The sequence below is a fragment of the Terrapene carolina genome, unplaced genomic scaffold (genome assembly GCF_002925995.2).
Source record: "Terrapene carolina triunguis isolate 2854851 unplaced genomic scaffold, T_m_triunguis-2.0 Scaffold113, whole genome shotgun sequence".
NCBI lineage: Eukaryota > Metazoa > Chordata > Testudines > Emydidae > Terrapene > Terrapene triunguis.
The window spans coordinates 31,972,394-31,996,334 of record NW_020664464.1 but is presented as its reverse complement, the minus strand read 5'-3'; the positions used below and the strand labels follow the sequence as shown (position 1 = coordinate 31,996,334).

At 39.8% G+C, this 23,941-nt stretch overlaps 1 protein-coding gene across 2 annotated transcripts in view; it reads left to right on the top strand.

Annotated features, from left to right (window-relative positions):
- SRFBP1 (serum response factor binding protein 1) overlaps positions 1–23,941 on the top strand; it is a 108,913-nt gene that overhangs the window by 80,271 nt on the left and 4,701 nt on the right. Inside the window, exons 4-7 of one of the 2 annotated variants that reach the window (XM_024194525.2) lie at positions 1,361–1,432; positions 20,709–20,790; positions 22,095–22,848; positions 23,370–23,407. In XM_024194525.2, coding sequence (XP_024050293.1) covers positions 1,361–1,432; positions 20,709–20,790; positions 22,095–22,848; positions 23,370–23,407 — 946 coding nt within the window. The remainder of the gene's footprint in view (positions 1–1,360; positions 1,433–20,708; positions 20,791–22,094; positions 22,849–23,369; positions 23,408–23,941) is intronic. The other variant, XM_024194526.2, reaches the window with a different exon arrangement.

Genomic DNA, 23,941 nt, shown 5'->3' with positions numbered 1-23,941 from the left:
TCATTGGAAGGTAAGCAGGGGGAAGTGAGGACCATCTCTCCTTAATGTTCACATTTTTCAGCTATTTATAGACGATCGTGTCATCACATAGCAAGGTGTGCATATATAGCACTTAATCTTTGCACGTAAATCAACTGCTGTAGACCACTAATTGCTCTGGTTGTTATGAACTTCTTCCCTAGAATTTTTCTTCTGAGGTGTCCATATTTGAACACAGTGTTCCAGCTGTGGGTACAACACGGACACAAGGGTCTGCTATCTCCCTGCTGCGCAACACTGTGTGTTGCATTGGTCTCTTTGCTGCCATATCACACTGCAAACACAGGACTATTTACTCTTCTTTGTCATGTTTAAGTTGCTTCCCAGCTTTCTGCCTATTTGAATATCTATTTTATGAATTATTTTCTTCAAACATTTGCACCACCCATAACAAAGCAGGGCCTGGTGATGGGTAGCCCAGAGCCTAACTGGCAAGTTCTTCCTTTACCAGTCTTATAAATGACTTGCATTATAATTTTTAAAACTATAGATGTATAGGAAGTCACTTGGTCCTCATGTAATCTAGTAACATAAACTCTGTTTTAAAATGAATACATGGCAAACAATCTATAATGTAATTTATTTTCTTCCGTACCCATAAAAGAAACAAAAAAAACAAGCCAATATAAACTCTAAAATAGCTATTGAATATGTACAGTTGCTAAGATTAATAAGGATTTTAATATTATTTTTAATACATACAACTGTCCTAATTGTGGTCACAGTTAGTTTAAAATTTGCTTCTCTAAAGACGCCTGCTGTACAGGATTCTCCCTTCTGGCGTGAGAATCCTGCATAGATGATAGCTTCAGAGAAGTGGAATTACAGGTAAGTAATTTTCCCTTTCAACCTCAGTTACAGGGCTGTAATCAAATCTATATATTTACGCTGGAAAGATTTCAGAGTCTCTGGTAAATGGGCATGTCTAAACCTCCCATGGTCTATTTTAAGTGACAAATTCAGGCAACCGAGTGTTTCTAAAAATAAGATCTGATCCTGAAGACTGTACTCACTCAAAACTCCCACTGGCTTTAGTATAACCAGGTACTGTTGTGATGGCTATGATATAAATAGATTAGAAAGAATCTGGTTTTAAATATGTAAGGCAACATTTTGCAAGTAAATTCAGTAAAATTTTACCTGTAAGTGTACGTAAATACTGGTGTCTATGCCATCTTTGAAGAACTGGTCCTATTCTCCTTTAAATTAGTAGGAGTAGTCAAAGTTTACTAAACCTTTCTCAGATTTACCTTCTTCATGAACATTATTATAAAGTACTATTATTACACGTCTAAGAAGAGTAAACATTTTTCTTCCACAGGAAGTAAAACCGGATCAAGTAACCAAACTTGCTCTTGGAGGAGAGATTAATTTTGAGCAAGTCTGCAAAAAGGTACGACTTTTTATCTTAGAATGATCATTAGGACACATGCAAGTGTGGGTATATGTATGCATGTGCATATTTTGTGTATGTATATTGATTTTTTTAATTAAAAGAATATACCGATCCACTAGGGCATGTGTGTATGTATTTTAAAAAGCAATTTAGCAGGAATGGCTCGTTATTAGGGCTGGTAAGGCTAATACCCATCAATAGTAGGCAACCACATCATTGGCTTATATAACATCTATATCAGGGTGTCATGGCCTGCCTAATATATGTGTGACCCACATGACCTACTTGTGGACAATGTATGTTTTCATTTTTTTATAAAGTAAATTTCCAACCACTTTGGCTGCAGAGAGAAATGTCCAAATGTGAACAGAGTATAACTGATGTCATGGTGTCTGCAGACAATCTGAAATAATGACTGAGTGGTGAACTCCCTGTCCCCTATTAATCTCATTGGTGTATCACCTCGATAGCCTGATAATTAATTGTCAACATTAACTATTCCATTGTTGATGTTTTTAGCAAATCAAAAGTACATGAGGGTAGTAATAGGTCGTTCTGTTGGGAAGGAAATTCAGAGGGTGGATGCACAGACAAGATAATGGGAGAAAAATGGAGAAGGAAGTGTAACAAAGGGCAGGAATAAGAGAGTCCTAACGGGGAGCATATTTCCCCGCTGAGTGATACTGAATGGTACAAGAAGGCATTGAATCAATAATAAATACACCTCTACCCCAATATAATGCTGTCCTCGGGAGCCAAAAAATCTTACCGTGTTATAGGTGAAACTGCGTTATATCGAAGTTACTTTGATCCGCCGGAGCACACAGCCCGCCCCCGGAGCACTGCTTTACCGCATTATATCTGAATTTGTGTTATATCAGGTCGCGTTATATCGGGGTAGAGGTGTAGGTAAAATTTTGTTATATATATTTATTTTTATGAAGTTTTATATTGCATGTTCTTCTTTCGATCTCTGACATCAGTGGACTCTCCACTGAGGATCGTGTGGAGTATGAAGTCTGGAATTTATATCTGAGGCTAACATGGAATTCAGCCATCTATGAATGGGTTTTGACATCCCTGGGCTACTGTACTGCATGCAGGGTGTAGAGGAGTCTGAAGCAGCTGAAGTTTCTCAAGCCCCAGGCGCAGGCCCACTGACAGGCAATTTCCCAGGGGCCCGGGCGACTTAAAAAGGCCTGGGGCCCGCTGCTGGCAGCGCAGTAGAGCTAAGGTAGGCTTCCTGCCCGCCCTCACTCTGCGCTGCTCCCAGAAGTGGCTGGAACGGCCCTATGGCCCCTGGGGGGGAGAGGGGGGGTCTCCACGCTGCCCCGCCCCAGCACTGACTCCACAGCTCCCATTGGCAGGGAACTGTGGCCAATGGGAGATGCAGGGGTGGTGCCTGCGGCCAGCAGCGCGCGGAGACCCGCTTGTCCCCCACCTCGGAGCTGTTGCCAGAGGGGTGTGCCAGTCGCTTTCGGGAGCCGCCCAAGGTAAGTGCCGAACCCCTGCCCCCCTCCTGTACCCCTGCCCCAGCCTAGAGCCCACACCCAAACTCCCTCCCAGAGCCCACACTCCCTCCCGCACCCCAACTCCCTGCCCCAGCCTGGTGAAAGTGAGTGATGGTAGAGGAGAGCGAGCGACAGAGGGCAGGGTGACGGAGTGAGCAGCGGATGGGGCCTCAGAGAAGGGGTGAGACCAGGGGTGTGGCCTCAGGGAAGGGGTGGGACAGGGGTGGTGCAAGGGTCTTTGGGTTTGTGCAGTTAGACAGTTGGCAACCTTACCGGGCGGGCATATGGAAGCCCTGGTCATGCTGGAAAAGCATGCGCAGTAGTGCAGCCCAAACGTCAGGCGGACCTCATCCGCGCGGGCATGGCTTGTGCATGCGTGGGGGCCCATTGACTGTTCTGCCCTGGGTCCCAGATTTGATGTCAGTGGGCCTGCCCAGGAGTCTGTGCAGCACATGCAGAGGGGATTCCAAACTTCCACGGGGAAAAATCAGATTAATCCTCAATTCAAAGAGCAGAATAGCAGCATCCTCCATAGGAGGGACAGAGCAGGTCTAGAGCGGCACTCCAGTAGGCATTCCTCTCTGTTGTCTTCTCTACCATTCCTTCATGCTAGGGCTGGAAAAGAGGGTAAATGAAAGATTGGGGGATTGCTGGTAGGGAGTGCGTTGGAAGTACCTGTGATGGGTATGGAGTTTCTGGGCATGGAGTTTCCAGGCAGGAGGAGAGCTGGAGGAAGGTTGGTTGCTGGTATGAAGGGAATATGGAACTAAGATAGGAGTGTTTTCTGGTGTGCAGGGTCTCTGGAGATGGAAAGGGAGCTAAAACAGGGAGAGTTCGCATCTTGGAAAAATTCTTGAATTGAAACAGTGAAGCATTTTGATGCCAATTTCTGTGGCTTAATAGCATTGTCAAGAGTCCAACAGCAACCAGTTTCTCGTTCTGTGATGAAATTCTTGAAAAATACGAAAGCCCAGAAATGAAGCAGCTGGCATTAGCTTGGAGCAATTCACTGTCATGGTTAGGTTTTTATTACCCAAAAAGAATGAGGAAGTAAAACTTTTAATCTGACCAGTCAGATCTTCTCTCCTGTCTATTCCTTATTTTTCTCCAATTATGAACCTGAAGCAATCAAGCAAGGAAAGTTTTATGTGCCATGAAATTCCAGGGGCCTTAACTATAGCTATTTTCCCCAATGACATGGCTGATTGCGTGTTTTTGTATTTACATAAAGTAAGCTTTCTTTTTATCATTTAAAACAGACATGTTTATGAAGCTACCTATTTAAAATTATTCTAGGGATTTTTATCATAAGCCTCATCTGCTATTACGCTGCTGTGTTCTGTTTTGCAACTACTACATGAAAGTCTTTATTTTAAACTTGCTCCTTTATAATGAATGCAGTTTCTTTGCTCACAAGAACAAGTAAACAGGGGTTCACCATTATGTTTTATTAGAATTAAACTCTGCAGTTCCTTCTCTATACTATTTTTCCCATTATTTTTTAGGTTTTCCTTTATTTGTGTTTTTCTTCCTCTTTTAATCCCTAATAACGTTCTATAGGTCAGCTAAAGCACATAATGTATTGTTTACCTTTTCATTAACTTGAATATCAAAATATCTGAAACAAAACATCCCGTAGCTGTTTTCCTTTTCAGAATAGTTTTTGTTTTCATAAAAAGCAATCTTTTTTTTTTATTTTTAATTCATAGTGGAATGGTGAATATTAGTTTTGCATAGTCATTTGTTGCTAATTCCTTCAACCTACTGAGATTTCATGATCTAATACTAGCTTTTTTTTGACAGACATAAATGTCTGTTTGGAAACAGTTTATGTATATTTCAAGTATTGACAGAAAAAGAAATTGCATACCATAGGTGTATAGCAAGTCAAAAATATTATAGTTCTATGATTTAGCTGTTTTGAGATTAGTCAACATATTTTTATACTGGGTAGTCACTACTATGGCAGATAAGAATATTCGATTTACAGTAGATAAAGATTATTATTTATCTGTATTGTGATAGCACCTAGAGTCTCTGGGCCCCTTGTACTAGACCCTGTACAAACACAGAGCAAAGAGACTGACCCTGCAGAGCTTACATTATATTAATATTGTAAGAACAGCCAGTGGATACTTCATGTTTGTGGGTACATCTACACTGAAAAATTTCGTACCCATTTTTTCAGTAGTGGTGCAGCTGCACCAGTGCTACCAACAGAATAACCTCTAGTATAGACCACTGGTTAGGTGACAGTGATGAAAATGTCTCCATGAGGCTAGAGTAGTAGAACTTATACTTTTGGTTGCTCTCATGCAGCTGTGCCAGTACTAAAAAATGGGACATAAATTTTCTAGCATTGACTTTGTCTTTTAGGTGCTGATTATGTGCTGCCAAAAACCCATATCTGTCAGCCAAAGAGAGATTTCAGGCACACATCAGCATTTTAAACGTATACTGCCTTTAAAGAAGAATGTTTAAGTTTAAAAATAACCTTCAGTGGCCAGGTTGCATTTTGCAAGCAAAGCACGTAAACTAACTTTACTAATGATGCCGTAACAAAATCAACTTCATGTTTCCTTATCAAACCATAACAAACAGTTCTATTTTATCAGTGACTATAAAAACTAGAATACCTCAGTCTTAATCAAATCATTCTTATGCTGCTTTATGGTCTTCCTTACTGTCCTATATTGTACACACACAGCATTTTACAAATTCATGGTGAAAAAGAGAGCCTTCTGAAGGCAATTGTTTTGCAATCCTCATTAAGGATGGTAGCGGCAGCAGGCATCTCCAAGGCAGGGCGAATCTGAATGTCTTTTAAGAAGCACAACATTAACTGCATTTCCTAGTTTTCTGAAATTTGAGGGGGTTTGCTTTTTTTTAACCTTCCTAAATACATGTCTGTATCCGTAACTTCATTTTAACAAAGTATTTTGTGATGGAAAATGTATATAACAAAAACAATGCTCTTTCTGTGAGAGTGTAATTCTCTGTGTAGGTGAGAGATGCGTGTGTGTGTATGTTAGAAAAGTCACAAAGGGCCTGATCCAAAGCCTGTTGAAGACCGTGGGAGTCTTTCCATTGTCTTCAAAGGGCTTTAGAACAGGCACAGAATCACTGCAGTTTTCATTTTGTTCCCAAATAAAGTCTGTTCACTACAGAAAACATTCCTGCAATGACAGATTCCTATTAGTGATATAAAACTTCTGGTTTTATTGTTAGTGCCTTTTAATAGCAGGATAACCAGATAATTACTTGTGGATTTTTAACGTTCTTTGCTTATGAAAAAGTTCTGTTCACAGTCCATAAACCATAGAGAAATAACTACTGTATGCAGTCCTCTCTCTTTATTGGTTTAATATTATTAATGTGCTGTTCAATCTATTTAGTCTTTTGTATTTTGTATAATATGCTTGTCATTGATGTATTGCACTTAAGTATTTCTGTGTTTCATTATAGGCAGAGCATTCTCACCTAAAATTTGCCATTTAAAAATAATCTGACTCAGTCATTGCAATTTTGTCAATAAATATATAGTGGTTGTTTGGCAAAAGGAATTTTGCTGTTATTCCAATTCCAAGAAATTTGAAACAAAAAGCAGCTGCTGTTTTTGTGGGACCCATCAAAAATTTGTATTCTGCTTTTTATGGTCTAAATTGTGGCCTCATATGTAAATGTAAAACTCTAGATGAAGTAATGGAAATTCTACAAGGACATTCAGTGCAGAATTTGATTCAAAATATGTTTCTGATATGAAGCTCAACCTTTAATACTCATGCTTCTGTGCTTTAATAGTGTGTGTATATTTGTAACAGCTACTAGAAATTCTGTCACCAACATATTTAATGTAGCAGGGAGTATTTCCAGTTATTCAAATTTCACCAGAAGCAGTAGTGATAATTCTATTTCTTTTTGCTCCAAAGATGAATATGCTGCCTTCTGCATCAATCCCCTTTCTTTACCATCTTAGGATATATAAAGCCGTGTCCAGGCTCTCAGTTCGCTGCCCTTTATGGCAGCATATTTATGCTGAAAGTACTGAAAGGGAAATAATACTTTCATGGAAGTGCTTTTCTTTCCCTATTCTATCAGATGTGTTATACAGGGTGCAATAAGGAACTGTCAGGATCCCTTTAATGGAAATCTATTCAGTGATAACGTGTGCCTGAGCTTTACGTTATATCTACATACTCAAAATCCTTGTGGAACAATGTGCATTACTTCACTAAATAACATGGTTTCTTTTAGTACAGACCCAAAATAACTGAAGATACACAGGAATCACCACTATAGGGTTGAGGGTTTTGTTGGTTTATTAAAATCTGCTTGAAATGGAAGTGACTCTGGGTGTATGAAACCACAGTTCCCTGAGAATTTTCCATGGCAAACGTGAAATGTTAACTTCAAACAAGGATGGCTGTGGCTTTCATAAGACCATTGAAGATGTGAAGAATGTTGCACTAAGGTGTAAAAACTGTCTGTCTGTGACCAACTCATCGTGACCAACTCATTGCCTTCAAAACTGGATAATTTAAACTGAACTTAGAGATACTTAAGGCCTGTCTACACAATTATTTTTACCGCTTTAACTATTGGTATAAAGATGCTTTATATCAGTAGAGTTTATTCTCCATAATTTACAGGAATAAGCTATATAGATAGTACGCACAAAAACTAGATTAAAAGAACATCAAGGTTGGTGCAAAATCAAGCCATCAAACGTTAGGAAATGCCAGAAGTAAGGTTGCCCTTGTTTGGCCCACTTATGCATGTGCATTATGGTAGTCTTTAATTACATACTTTTTTTTCCCACATGACTGATTAATCCCCAGAGTAGGTCCTCCCTGTCCACTGAATGAGGCAGGAGTCCATTGGAAAAAAATGAGATCATGTAATTTGCATATGTATGCATAGGGGGCCAAATTAAGGTTCCACAGTCAATTGGGGTGGATTGATTTAAATCAAAGCTTTTTAAAGCAATGAGGAGGAAATCTTGATTTAAATAATTTATTTTAATCATGTTTTTCATTTATACTTTTTAGTTATTTTTTGGAAAGAGAGGTTGATTTTCTTCAGTTCATACCCCTTAAAACATGTTAATTTGCAACTAAATATAGCCTTTACACTAAATCTGATGCTTCTTTTTGCTAACCAGGCAGATACAGTATATCTATATACATTTATTTGAGCTATTCAATAGGTTAACCTCCATTTATTCATATTCTTAATTTTTACATTTTTATAGTTAGAAAATGGTGGATGATGCAGTTCTTATTTAGTACATGATTAATTTTTTTACTTGTTATTTGTGTCAAGCTGTATTTAGATGGAAAATCAATTTTAAAAGCCCCAAAACAGCATTTTATTTTTTTATTGAATAAAACTACCTTAAATGTGTGAGATACATATGGGGAGGAAATCAAAACTTTTATCAAAACATCTTTTGCATTTAACATGTCCTTTAAGATTTTAGGACTAGTAGATCTCATGCTCTCAAACCTAGTTTTTAATTAATAAGTTGGAAGAAGATAACAAATTCCATTATTTTTCACCTTCCAATTGGTTTCTTAACTTTGAATGAACTGGTCATTGAACTGAACTAGTTGAGAAAACAAAAATGAGAGAAATATTCTCTCTACACCTCCACGAGAGGATGCTGCTGTCAAAATCTGGTTTAGCTCCAGCAAACTCTGGTTCCAGCAAACTCCATCTGCTTAGCAAATGACTTCAATCAATTCAGTAGGGGATTTCCACCAGACTTTATTTAAAATTTGGCAGCAAAAATGTACTGCTTTAATATTTTTTTGTATTTAATTTAAATAATTTTAATAGATTATAATTTGTACATAGATTGTCGATTTAATTTTTAATTTGAAATAGGTTTATTTTTTTAAAAATCCATATTTGCTTTAAATTTGTAAAAGTCTGATTTTTTTTTCTTTTTTTAAATAACCAATTTTTATTCACCATTCAGGAAACTTTTTTCTGGCATTTCCTAACTTGAGGGTTTGGCATTGTAACCTTCATCCTTTAATTTATTTTTGTGTGTGTAATTCCGTATTATTAAAATATTAAACTGAAAAAGCAGAAATTCCATAATTTGGCATCATATTTGGCATAATTTGGCACTGCTCATGACCCATGAGTCATCCGCAGTTTTGGAACTTTTAGATCTACGCAGACCTCTGCCACTTGAGCTAACAAAGTAACCAATAATAGTCATGTACCAACACTAGAGAAGTATCAGTGGGTTTCACAGATTTTTGCTGGCAGCAGAGGAATTGAGATTCATGAATCTTGGATTCCATTCCTGATTTTGGAGGGATTTGTGGTCTAGTAGGCACAGACACTTCTCTACCTATTGCCCCCAAGCTTGATCCCTTCTGCCTCATCCCTTCAAACCTATCCCTGTCTCTTCCCTGCCCTTCCTCCCCTCCCCCACGCCTTGCCCCCAGTCCCAGCCTCCACTCCCCAGGCTTCTAGTCCTAATTCCAGTCTCTTTGCCCAGCAAGTGCTAGTCTCTCATCTCCAGACTCTACCTTTCCAGTTCCCCATCTAATCTGTCTTTTTCTCCAATCCTGGCTTCCAGATTCCATTCCACTCCCCACCCCCTCACATTTCTCAAGCTCAGTCCCAATCTTTTTGCCCAGCCAGTGGAAGTTCTCACACTGCACCCTGGGTCCTCTCAAATCGCTTCCCCCTACTTCACTAATTCTCGGTCCCAGTCTCTTTGCCCAACCTGCCCCAGCTCCTCATCCAAACTTAATCTACCCGCTCTCCCCACCTACTGGCTCCCAGTTCACCAACCCTCCACTCCCTTCCCCTCCCCGCTCCCCCCCCCCCAAAAAAAGAAAAACCCTTACAGACCTGGTCTCCTTGCCCAAGATATAGTTAACAGAAAATTGGAATAAACACTTACGTTCCTATGTTTCCTAGAGTGCTCTGAATGAGAGAAATACACAGAAATGATGGGTAAAGGGCAGTTATGCATTGTACTATGTTCCCTTCTTGTTTCTCCATGCTAAATTCTTTTGTTTCCTCTGTGATGGGAAAATGTCATGGACAGTTCTGGAAAAGGATAGAGGAAATCCTGCACTTGCATGTTTAGAGGCTGGGAGCTGATTTCATCCCTGTATCAGAGGGCTGGGTCTCAGATTTATATATGTGATGTACTCATAAGGGAATGTAATTGTTTTTTTAAGTTGACCCACAAAGAGGGGAAAATAAGTTTGGGTCTTTGGGGGTGGGGAAGGAGCCTTACAAGCCACCCCTGTAGATAACAAAAAGGTGCAAAAAAAAAAAATCTGCGTGTTTTTACATGGGAACTTCATTTTTTGTCAGTTCTGCTTTTCCACCCCTTCCCTCCAAAAAAAAATACAGACAGCTGGAGGGGTTGTAGAGTTATGATGTCACAGATATCAAGCAAATTAAATCTGTCTGAGGAGGGAAGTGGGTTTTGTTTAGTTTTATTGAAAACTTTTTTTTAAGACTTGTTTAATGCAAATGTTCTGTAAACAAAGAAAATGAGTAATCTGTCAAAGATTCATCTCCCTTACATTTACAAATGGAGAATTCTCACTATACATGTCTGCATTTGAATATGACTGAGTCATACTACAGTAATTACTTTGGTGGCTGTAAATTGACCTAACCTATGTCAATTTAAGATGTAGTGTAGACATGCCCTAAGCTATGCAAGTGTGGAGACACCCTTGTATTGTGCAGCAGTGTGACCGTTCCCTTTAAAAATAGTAGGGATTAGGGGTCAGTCTATTCTTGTCCCCAGGTGTATCTGTTTAAGGTTCCTGGGACTTTTTGGAGTGGACAAAGGCCTAGGGGAAGGGCAGAGGTAGGTATTAGGACAGAGGAAGATGGTGCTGGGTGAATAGATAGTGCTGGGGGTTGAAGGATTTGTGGGAGAGAATCCCAGGTCACTGTTTCTTTGAGGGCCTGGGACCAAAGAGATTGTAGGGCAGGGTGGGGCAAGGCTCCCTGCCAACTGGGACAAGCCCTGGGAAGGATGGAAGCATCTATGCTGCCTCCTCCTTCATAACAGGAGAGAGATCAGCAGTGGAAGGACTGCTGCCCTTTTCCAGCCTGCGGGGGAAAGGACTGAGCTACGAAGAGGGACAGCTGGGAGAAGCTGGTTTAAGGCTGCAGCAGGCCTGAATATTAGCACAGCCCCAGAACGATGGCTGTGGGGCTCCTGTGCCTAGAAGAGGAAACCTGCTGTTATCCAGGAGGAGGGCAGGCACAATTCCTGAATGAAGGAGGAGAACATTTGGTCCTGAAGGGGCTACAATGGTCTATATTTGGGAAAGTCTAAATAAGACCCCACAAGGGGGCATATTATTATAAGTATTCTGGCCTGAATATAAATTATTATGAAGAACTAAGATGGAACTCAGGACATGGTGTCCGTAGGGCCACCTCAGACCATGAGGGGGTGCTCTGGGACAGCTCCCATCCACATACTGGCATAACTGCATTTACACTAGAGGGCTGTGACAATTTAACTATTTTGGTTTAAAAAAAAAACCTGCCTGTAGACCGAGTCTAAGGAATAGTACCTCAGTAGCCTAGAAGCCACCTAACAGATCTTCTCCCAGTATGATACAGAATCACTGATGTACCAAATGCTGAAATACCTACAGTAGGATTTTTGAGTGCAGGGTTTAAATTCATCTCCAGTTCTTCTATGGTATGTATGGAAACCTTGATTTTGCTTGAGCAGTTCTGGCATGTGTTAATCATTACTAAATGCATATATTGCCTAATGAACATAATGCTGGAAAATCTGCTTTTCAGTGCCAAGAAGTTGTTAATCTACATGTTTATCTCAAATGCTTTATAGTTTTTCAGTGAACTGAATTTCCATTTCCACGGTACGTCTTTCAGAAAAATGGCTAAACACATACGATGAAAATCTGTTTTCAATTGTGGGCAGACTTTATGAGTGTAGTATGCCAAGAAATCTTTTTGTTTTCAATAGCACATCCAACTTTTAAAATGACACACTTATTGTAACAGTACCAGATACCCACTAGGTCATTTATCCCTGTGTGTCCTCACTAGCCCTCACCACCTTTGTAGCATGGCCCAAGAGATTAACATACCTCTTTCCCCTTGAGTCTAACTGCAGAAGCACTGATTTTTTTTCACCATGTCACAAGTCTGTGTGGGTATCCCTGATGAGTTATCTTTTGGGGTTTGTGTTTGTGCCTTGGAGCCACATAATTGCCTAATAATACTTTGAAGGTTAAATCCACAGGAGTCTCTGTGTTCATCATTCCGTCAGCAACCTAAATTTGTAATAAGACTTTAGCTATGAGGATTTTAATTCCAGAACTTTTCAACTAATAGTTTGATCAAGCAGCTACTTTTCTTGAGCCATCTCAGTTTCATTAATATAGAGATAAACCCTGTACGCCACCATCCTCAGAACTGTCCTTATTTATTTCTACCATCTACTTCCACTGCGAGCTTTTGGGGTATGGTCAGTGGTAAACTGCAGAGAACTCAAGATGCATTCGAGTTATTGCTAACTCCTAGAAGTTTTTTCAGAACTCTGTCTTCAAATTGGCTTATAACACGCAAGTTGAGGGGCATAGTTTGTTCTACCCTCAGCCTGTGTTCTCTTCTCCATTAAAAATGGATGGTAATGTGAAACAGTGAGAACAATACTAGTTTCAGATTTTTCTTTTGGAGCTTGTTGAGGTTGGCCAGTTCCCATCATGTTTAGACATCCAACTCCCTATTGGAAGCAACTTCCTGCTCTAGTTCTCTCTAACCTGGCTTTTCTCCATTTTCACTTTTTAGTGCTATATGATCAGCTACTGGTATATTGAGAGGCCAGTTTCACATTTTGCTCTCCAGAAAAGGTGAAGCAATCAGTGTGATGCTTTCAGATCAACTGTGAAATGGTTAAGAAATTATTTTTTATATATATGTTTACAGTATCGCTCAAGATTTCATTCTAATTTTTAGTAAGATCTTTTTAGTAAGATTTTTCTACATATTCTATACAGCTTCTTAGCCACTTACAAATAATGTACAGTCTTTTGCTCAGCTCTCTTATTTGACCATGTTGTGTTGATGCAGCACAATCACTGTTAATTATCTCCTTATTTTTATGGGGATTGCCTGGTTTTTAAGTACCAGCATCTCTTTTGCTCCTGTTTTTTGCCAAGTTTTGATGTTCAGCACAGCAAAAACCAAATAGTAAAAATATTTAGCAATGGCATAGTTTTTTAACTTTTCAAAGAATTGTACAAATATGTAATCCTGATGAATAAATACCACTGCTGTCGTCGTCTTCTATATGAATTCTTACAGTATTTAATATACTAATACTTTTTCTAATATATTACTAAATTTAAGATTGGCAACAAAACCTAAAGTGATTAGAAAGTTGGAAATTCATAAGGCAAAACCTGAATAATCCAAATTACTTTCAGTATTTTTTTTTTCATAAACACCTTTTGGACAAATGTACCTGGTATCCCTATTGATAGGAATTTAGCAAGGTTTTATGTAAATGCACTGTTTTCAACACTGAAGAAATTTCTAAAGTCAAATATGAAGAGTATAATACCCTCCTACTTTCTAGTGGGAAATTTTTCCACATGAAAAACAACATAAAATACCAATCAACATGACTGCTGTGTCAATTTAGGCCTGGAAGGATAAACTCTATGCGTGGGTAGGTAACTCAGATCATGTGCGTGCCCTGTCCTAGAACTTTTTGCTGTGGTTTCCCACTATACTACCAGTTGTAGTGTTGATAAAAAGAAGTTAAGAATAATAATGGCTTGTAGATCACCACAGAACATGCACTTGGGAGATCTGATTATTATTCCAAGCTCTGCCATAGATCATTATAGTGTCACTGGACAGATTACTTAATCTTTCTATGGCTGTTTCCCACTCTAAAAAATAATTGCCGAGCTCAGAGTTGTTGGTTAGCTAAATTAATTTTGCCAGATTAATCCAATGGAACTACATTGACCATTTGTTGTATTCTAAATTTATTAAGACTTGTAAAGTGCTTTGAGGTTTCATGGAAGACATTAATTAGAAGTTCAATATATTATGTCATCTTAATACTACCAGGTCAATTAATATAAATCCAATTAAGAGTGTGGGGAAGAGGGTTTGGGGTTTTTTTTCAAAATTTTGAGGAAAAAAACTTTCTGAATTCATTCCAGGCAATTTCATGCCTCTGAATTTTCCCTTTATTGTGAAAATGTTGGTACGGTGGATAATTTTTACATCAAATCCTGCAAAGAAAACCTCTGTAAAAGTTACTTTCACATGAAAACCATTTGCAAAATTCTGATGGGAATGGAGTTATGTCTTTGAAAATCCTCTTGGAAGAGAAAAGGAGAATACATTTTGGAAAATCCTTCTGTTGACAGGGTTGCTGGAACAATTTGTATGGTGGAGGTGCTCAGACCATTGAACCAAACTGTAAACCCTGTGTATAATGGAATCCACGTGAAGCCAAGGGGTGTGGCAGCACCCCTAGTTCCAGCACCTATGCTTGTTGAAGGAAGGAGGTGAGAGACAGTGATAGAAACTCATTTACATATTCAAGTATACTCATTCTTTTTTGATGGGAGAAAGAGGAGAGGCAGGTGTGGCTGTAGTGTAATTGGAGGACACAATGCACAGCCTCCAACATTTTGGGGATATACTTCACTTTATAAGAGGTATAGGGCTAAATGCACAGGAAATGTGAAAGTGGTTAGCCTTGGTCTCAGGCCACGCATATAGAACAGGGCAATGCGCTTGCTCTTCAACCGTGCTCAGAAAGTTGGATATTCAAGCGTGCACCTGGGTGCCAGACTCCACCAGAAAAGAAGAGTCAACAGCACTGATGCCACTCAGTGTTATCACCTGTTGCACAGGGACAGACTCCTGCCTCATTCTCCAAATTTCTCTGTGCATGTTTGCTGATAAGCTCAAGGTGGTTCAGGAAAATCCCTGGTTACCAAAAGTGGTCTTTGGCCCTTCTAAAAAATAATCTCAGCTTTCATTTTAATAAAATAAAGCAAGCCTCTAGGCCAGCAGTTCTCAAACTGTGGGTCGGGACCTAAAAGTGGGTTGCGATCCCATTTTAATGGGGTCACCAGGGCCAGCATTAGACTTGCTGGAACCCGGGGCTAAAGCCTGAGCTGCACCCTCACCCAGGGCAGTGGGGCTCAGGTTCTGGCTCCCTCTCCCCCTACCTGGGTCATGTAGTAATTTTGTTGTCAGAAGGCGGTCGTGGTGCAATGAAGTTTGAGAACCGCTGCTGTAGGCTTTTTACTTACAAAGATTACCTTGAAAATGGTAACTGACAGAAACCAAAGGGGACCTTAAGATTGCCTACGTGTATTGACTTCTTATGTGAAATGGTTCAGTGAAGTTCGGGTCTTATTGCGAAGTATCATCTTGCTAAACCTCCACAAAATCCTTAGGCCAGTGTGATCACAGTGAACAGACAGTAGTGCTGGCACTATGGGTGCTGGGAGTGCTGCTGCACTCCCTGGCTTGAAGTAGTAATAACAAACACCAAATGCATGGTTTTCATCGTCAACACCCCCACTATATAAATTGTTCCAGCACCCCTGTGGACAGATGTCAGCTACAGCTGAAAACATTTCATAAGCCTACTCAAAAATGCTAGGGTCATCTCTGTTGACATTTACTGATGCTCATGCTGAGTTGTTTGCTCATTCAGGCAGCTGCTGCAAGGGGAACGTCTCACCTACAGTGCTGCTAAAAGCTTATGAAAGTCACTCCATGTAGTCCCTACACTCCATACCACCCCGACCCTTGGCAGCTGCTGCAGTCCACCTCTCCCTTCCATTGCCTACCTCCCCATCCCCAGCTCAGAACTTGAAGAGCCAGTGCTGGTGTTCTTGGTTCCGCTCAATATATAGTTTTCAAGTATGAAAATTAGCTTATATAACTACACCACTACCCCGATATAACGCGACCCAATATAACACGAATTCAGATATAACACAGTAAAGCAGCGCTCTGGGGGGGATGGGGCTGCGCACTCCGGTGGATCAAAGCAAGTTCGATATAACACGGTTTCACCTATAACACGGTAAGATTTTTTGGCTCCCGAGGACAGCTTTATATCAGGGTAGAGGTGTAGCATAAAATGTCACTCGTGGAGCTTAACTAGACATGGCAGTTGTTGACAGACTGATTCCTTTTTAAGTTGTTGTAAATCAACATAAATAAGTGCATCACTTAGTGAGGCCAAAAAGTTTTGAAGGAGCCCCTTGTTAAAATGACCGCCCCGCACCTGTAAGCGGAGGGGTATTTGGCTAGCTGGCCAAACAAGGGAACTGTGCTTTAGGGCTTGGGGGAAAGGGGGAGATAGAAAACTGCTGCAAAGGGTCAGTGAGGTCGCTGACTCATCCCCCCAGGAATGAGGCATTGAAAAGGGACAGCCCTGTACCTTAACCCTCCCTTTTGCACGAAGTGGTGTGGATCTGCGGGCACAGTATTGTTTTTGGGGAGCATAGGCACGCATCCAAGTTGCTCGAGGGTTCACAGCTGGGCTTCGGTGGTGAAGCAGTTCTCATTGGCGTGCAAAGAGGGGCATGTTATGGGATCAACTGATACAGCTGCTGTATGCTGTGCGGGCCCATCAATGGCCACCAGATATAATTGTGGTACACCTTGGGGAAAACAATTTGGGAATACTTAAAGGGGTGGAACTAATGCTCAGAACAAGGAGGGACTTGAGGCTGATCCTTGACATTTTTCCAGGAGTTAACATTGCATGGTCAGATATTCTTCAGCGCAGGGTCTGGCAAGGAGCCATGAGGCCCCCAAGGTGGACAAGGCCAGGAGGTATGTGAACAGGGAGATGGCCAAATTCCTGGGGACCGTAGAAGGGGCAGTAATTTCACATCCTTGCCTAGTATATGGAGCACCAGAGTTGTTTCGGGAGTTGTTTCAGCTCTCAGACTTGGGTGCTGTCATGTTTTTGACTGATATAAAAGAGGGCATTAGGTGAGGTCTGGGAACCTACTGGGTTTGGGAGGAAGCAGCCAAGCTAATGATTTTCGCCTCCTTGTGGCAGATGTTCAGTGCAGGTCCATAGGAAAGGTATACAGTGACCGGATAAATGGTTTGGAAAAGCACATAAAAAGAGGTGTTCGGTAAAGGAGCAAACGGGGGCTGGTTGGGGACTGCTATGATTGGTACAGCAGGGAGCCAACCCCTATTATTATAGCCCACCTTAACGCTCCTATGAGGACGGGGTGGATGGTAAGTTCCTGGCAATGGATTTGCTGGAGGGACTGGATTGAAAAAGGGGGAGCTGATAAAAGCCCCCTGGTTAATTATGGAATAAACATGGGGTTACCTGCACTGTACACTTTTATCGGCCAGGTAGTCCCAGACATCTGATAATAAATTTGCGGCCTGATTAAGCCTATGTCAAATATCTCCTGTCTTTTTTCCGGTATAGCCAGACAATGTTGGCATCTCATGACTGCCCAGGTTGAATGTTGAGTACAGAAGGAGCCAGTCACTGAACAGTAAACATATATTACTTGACTGCTTTATTCACTTTGCACCTGCCAGACTGGATGTTGAATGAGGGAGGAGGATCCTATGGAAATATGCGGAGATGCAATTAGGTATTGTCAAAAATGCATATGCACAAGAAGATAGAGATGTGATTGTGCATGCAGCCTTAAGCATTTTCTGATCGTTTGAGTTTCACATTGCAACTTTTACATTCTTTTAGCATTGTTTTAGTTTGACATATATTGGATAGAAGACAGCTATAGAAATACCAAAAAATAAAATAATTTCTGTTCCTGCATATCTAAGTAAATATTAGGTTTTGTAAGTGTAAACTTCTTGATAGGGAGCCAGGAAAACCAGATTTTATTGTTGCATGTCAGAAACTTCCTTTATGACTTCAGGTAAGTCACTGGGGCTAATCTGTGCTTCAGTTTCTCAGTCTGTAAAATGGGGATAGTGTCTACCTTTGAAAATACTATGAGACTTTTGCATGAAAGACACACATTAAAGAAAAGTGGTACAAGAAATAGTATGGTTTCATATGAATAAATATTTACCATTCCAGCCTTTTCATAAATAATCAAATTTAATGATTTTTTTCCTCTATGGATAGATATTTTTCCTTCTAAATTAGATTTTCTGTCAGTGTTTTCCATCATGTAAAACACTTACGTTCAATTTGTTTTTCCATAAGCCCGGATATGCCAAAAAGTCAAAAAATAGGAAGTGTTTAAGGATAAGAATGTCACATTGTATGTTTATGGCTGCTATCTCCTAATGTAGATAGTGTTTGCAGGTATTTTTTCTATAAGAAAAATGTGAGTATTCCATATAAACTGGCAAATAAACTTAGACCCTTTTCCATATTTACTTGAATTAAAGAACACCAGATGTTGCACAGAAGCTACTGCTGCTTTGTGAACTTTATGGTATACACTTTCTAAACCCACAGGAAGCGTCTGAGGGGGAAAGTATATTAATTAAGTTCAAAAATACATTTTCCAGCTATAGAAAAATCTCCAAAGAAAATACCTTTTGATCTTCAGCAATGTAAGCAGGCTGTCCCAGCAGTCTGGGAGCAGCATGCACCATTGTCACATGGGATCTGGATTCAGGCTTCAAGTTCTCTAGGCCAAACCAGCCTGTGAGTAAGCCAGCTGAGGCCCATTGGAGATGGAACATGTATGTCTCTTGGACCATCTCCTTTGGCCAATGTTCAGAAAATCGCAGACTGTCTGCAAAGGGAACAAAATAAATCTGTTAGTCTTTAAGGTGCCACCAGACTCCTTGTTGTTTTTGTAGATACAGACTAACACGGCTACCCCCTGATACTTGACACCATGTAAAGGGAACAGTTTCCCAGCTCTCCTTGACCTGAGGAAAGATTTCTGCAATATAGGGGACTTGGGAAGAAGGGAAATTACTGTCAAGCCCAGAAAATCATCTCATCAAACAAGAAATATGACCTAAACAGTATGGTCTTCTGCTAAGATGTTGAGTTTCCCTCACTATTTTGTAACATTTTCCCTAGGGCTGGCCAGAAAACATTTATTTCCAAAGAGGTTAGAGAGTTTGAAATTTTGTTTTTATTCGGATATGGAATGAGGGGGAGAAACCCACCAAGTGTTGCTAGTAGCTTGATGTTTAGGGCACTCACCTCCAAACCAGGCACAGTAGGAACTTGAACCTGGGTCTCCCACATTCCAGGTGATAAATACTGGGCTATTAGCAGTACTGGGTTTGGTGTTTTTCCTCCTTCCTTTCCCCTCTACCCCACAAAATCCATCCTGGATCTGAGATGCCTTCCCAATCAGTTTTGCCCATTAAGAACTTTTGCAGTAAAGTGAGGACAACGTTGTGAGTGAAGAACAGTCTTTCTAATAACTGTGTGTTGTCTTCCAACATATGAAGAACTAGGAATTGAAAATCACAAAGGTAGGAAAGGAAAGAAACATCATCCATAGTACTTTTACCCTAATTACTATAAATTCCCCCTCTTGCCTCCATGACACCCAAATTGTCTTCTGCCTCCCTTCTCTTCATACAAAACACACAAACCCCAATATCATCCTTGCCCTTCAATCTGACCATGTTACCCTGCTCTTTAAATCCCTCCAGTGGCTTTCCTCTGCTCAGCTGCATCAAATTTGAGCTTACTTTTGCCTTCAAGACCCTGTATAACTCTGCACCTTAACTCTTATCCACCCTTCTCTTTATCCATCTTCCCTTATCTCCTCTGCTGTGCTAACAATGCCAGCCTCGATGCCTCATTCCACCTGCTTCTCTCACAAATTCTACTCTCTATTCCTTTAGCCAAACCACCCCTCTTTGAGCTAGTCCACAAGGTTGCTACCTTCTTAACTTTCAGGAAGTATCTGAACACGAACTTCTACTGTGACTTCTACAGAAAGTCAGGTGGTTGCTTATTACTATTAATCCACAGCCTTGTCATAACCTCTATGAAAAATACAACACACTTGTGTTTTTTAAAAACTGGGTTACTAAGATGTGGCCATTTGCTACTTTGACTACCTTACTTAGATATGTACACTTCTCCTCTACCCCTTCGTCTGTTTGCCTTTTAGACTGAAAAGGTCTTGGAGACAAGGAGCAATGTTGTCTCATGTTTGGAAAGCACCTAATACATTGTGAGCACTATTGGAAATAATAGTAATGACTTCAAAATTTAGTCTCTAGAGCTCTATCAAAAAAGGAAGATGAACAATATTATCTGACTTAATAGTAATTATCCCTCCAGCCAAGAGGAGGTGGCCTTGTGTATACAGTCCTCTTCAGCCTTTTTTTGAATTATTGTAGACCAATATAGCAAATATGCAGTGAATGTAAAATTGTAGTATGTTGTTCAAGCCTGGAAGATGTGCAGACAATCTATTCTTAAACAAAAATATCAACAATATCACTCATGTTTAACAATAGGGCAATTGCAATGGTGCATATTTGTGATGTTCTTATCAATAGCCTCATAGTCAAATTCTTTTATGCTCCTTGGGATGACGTGACATTTTAATTTAAGACAAATGTGTGGTGTGCAGGCCTGGTAACATTTAAACTTGTATTGTCTTGGGGTTTGGTTTGTTTTTTAGTGGGCTGGGAGGTCCATAATCTGTCACTATTGTATCTTGTAGTATGGATCAGGCAAATCTACACAACCACCTTATCACCATATAACATTTCTTATTTATTTTTTTATACAGCCAAATTCCACTGCAGCTGACAGAGCGACTGCTAGACTAGCAACACACCCACTGTTAAAGACAAAAATTGCTGATATTAAAGGTATGAAATAGACGATCTCATCTTGTTCAAATTCCTGTATTTATTTATGCACATTATCTTGTTCTATCCCTAAAAAATGGTGTTTTGGAAGAGGTAATATAATTACACTCTGTCTCAAATAGGGATATTTGCCTTAGCCACACAGATTAATTTTAAAGGTTTTACAATTCTATTCTGAACACCGAGGCTCCCTTTATTCTGTAAGGAACTGAATTTTTAATAAAGAGAGAAAATATAAATATATGTAGTGTGTCAATAATGAACTGGCTTATTATAACCTGAATATGTTGGTCACTTTTGATTAATATTAAATTGCTTCCATATTTGTGTCTGCTTTTTAACCCACAGTAGTAGTATTTGCTATTAGGTGTATGTACTGTTACACACTTGTATTGCCAAACTTAAGCCAGCTAGCTGAGATGAAGTGTCAGACCTAAAATAGTTTTGTAATATTAACTACTTAGCTGGTTAATAGGTGTAAAACTCTCAATCGCATAGCAGCTAGCAGAGAGAGGGATTATATGATTCATAAAATCCAGAAGTCTCTGCAAAATTGGTGCTGAATCATATTTAGGGCAGCACCTATATTGACTCTATAAAGACTATATATTGGAGGTATTTAAGGCTGGGGTTTTCAAAGTATCCTAAGGCAGTTTGCACTGTTTCCAATATGGACATAGCGTGCTTTTCACCGCAGCACTCACATACCCTACACACCACCGCTAGTGGTGTACAGTGTAGACGTAGGCTAAAAGAAGGTTGAGGCACGTTGGTTTTGCTCGCTGTTAGGCAGAAAGCAGATATGGAAAATTCCAGGCCAAAGGGTGAATGTTCCAGGAAAAAATTAGCTTGTGAAAAAAGGTTATGGTGGAAATAACCTTAGCTAATAACAGGCACTGCTAGGTGCCTATGATTATACGTGTGTGTATGTGTATATATATATATATATATATATGTGTGTGTGTGTATATAACGTGTGTTTACAGTTTTTTCACACTCAAAATATCACCTGACATTAACTTGAATCAATGAAAATCATCTGATGCTGAGAAGTTCACTACATGCAATAGGAGCCCTCACTCAGTTCTGATTTCCCACTTTTCCTCTTTGACATTACTTCAAGCCATTTTCAGCCCCTACTTTTATTTTCTAAATGATCTAGTGAAGGCACCAAAAATCTCATACTTGTTCAGCATAGTGGATCTAACTTGCAAACTTAGTGTCATAGCCACTTGAACGTTGGTTTAACTAATGTATGTACTGTTGTGATACTGCAATAACTCTATTTGCTATTATTTTTGTAGCTGCTGTAAAAGCCTTTAAGGATGCAAGACGGAAGCCACCTAAAACTCAATCTTCAGATGAGCATAAATCAGAAGAACAGCTTTCTCAAAAGCCTAAATTGAGGCAACATTCTAATAGCAATGTAGATAACCAGACACATACACTGGTTCTAAAACAGCAAGAAGCTAAAACAAAGGTGAATGTGAAAAAAGCCACTAACATAGAAAATAAACAAATCTGCGAGAGAGAATGTGAGCAGAAATCTTCAGAAATTGAAAGAACAGATTCTCCGAGTGATTTGTCACTACAAACGTCAGAAAAACATGCCATAGTTGAAGATCAAACAGAACCGACAATTGACTGGCCAAAAAGAAAAAAACTTACAAGTGCGAACAAGTTCAGGATAACAAACAAATCAAACAGTGATGTTAGTGATATGGAAGAATTTGATAACAAGGAGTATTTTGATGACAGCACGGAAAAGAGGTTTTATAACCAGTCATCCGATTCTGAAGATAGTGATAGCGATGATGATTTCTTCATCGGCAAAGTAAAGAAAAAGAAGAAGAAAGTGGCAGATAGTGACCTTTCTTCAGCAAAGGAAAAGAAATGTCTCAAAGAAGCATTACTAAACAAAACAAAGAACTCAAAGTTTACGACGATGCAGGATGTGATCACAGAAGAAAGTAAACCAAGTGCAAAAGCAGTGAAGTTGGAATCAGTATTTTGCAATTCTCTGTCCAGATCTGATCAGAAATACAAAAATATGAAGAGGTATTCTTTTCCATTTCCGTTATAGAAATTATAGAGTAATTATTATGACTTGTAATATTTCCATCAACTGAGCAGAATTTCAGCCAATCACTGCTCAGAGTATTTGGATTGGCATTTTGTATCCAGTCGCATTATTCTTCCTTGACCGTTATGCATTTTTCAAATTCTTCCCTGCTCAGGAAAGTTATTTGTGTCAGTATCAATAGAAAGTCCTAAAAAGATGCTCACAGCAATGTTAACTGCTCCTGACCTTCATAAAAGCTGAACTCAAAAGCTCAAGATGAGCCAACAACCAAAATCAATTATATACAAAAAATATAAATTATATATAGTTCTTGCATTGGTTTACATGTCAGTTTCACTTCAGTGTTAACCAATAGCAAAAGCTGTTTATTGCACCATACCGTAGTACCATGTAGATTATCCAGCAAGTATGGTGGAGTTGGCCATTTTTTCAAACAAATCTTTTATTTATTATTCCTTTCTTGAAAGATCTTTAATATTATTTTCTTGTTTTTTAGAAATGTTAACTATCAGACTTCCAAAAACAGAAGAACAGGTATGTGTCCATCGTACTGCTGCTCCATTTGAATTCTTTAAAATGCCAAAGTAAAACCTGTCAAGCTATACTTATCCCTGTAGGGCTAATCACAGTGAGGTATTCTGTTTTGTTTCATATTTCAGTTTAGGACTTGTCTGCATGAAAACAATTAGTTTGCGGCAAGCTGGGGTGGGAATCTACCCCCCTCCTAGCCGGTCATAGACCGTCTGTGTGGACCCTCTTGACATGCATTAACAATATGTTAATGTGCTTTGGTTTAGTTCCATTTCAGAGAGGACTAGATCAAAGAATGTTATCAAACCATAAATGTGCATCAGCAAGGTCTACATCAGGGGTCGGCAACATTCGGCACGCGGCTCGCCAGGGTAAGCACCCTAGCGGGCCTGGCCAGTTTATTTACCTGCTGACGCGGCAGGTTCGGCCGATTGCGGCCCCCACTGGCCCGGGATGGCGAGCCGCAGCCATTGGGGGCCGTGATTGGCCAAACCTGCCGCGTCAGCAGGTAAATAAACTGGCCAGGCCCGCTAGGGT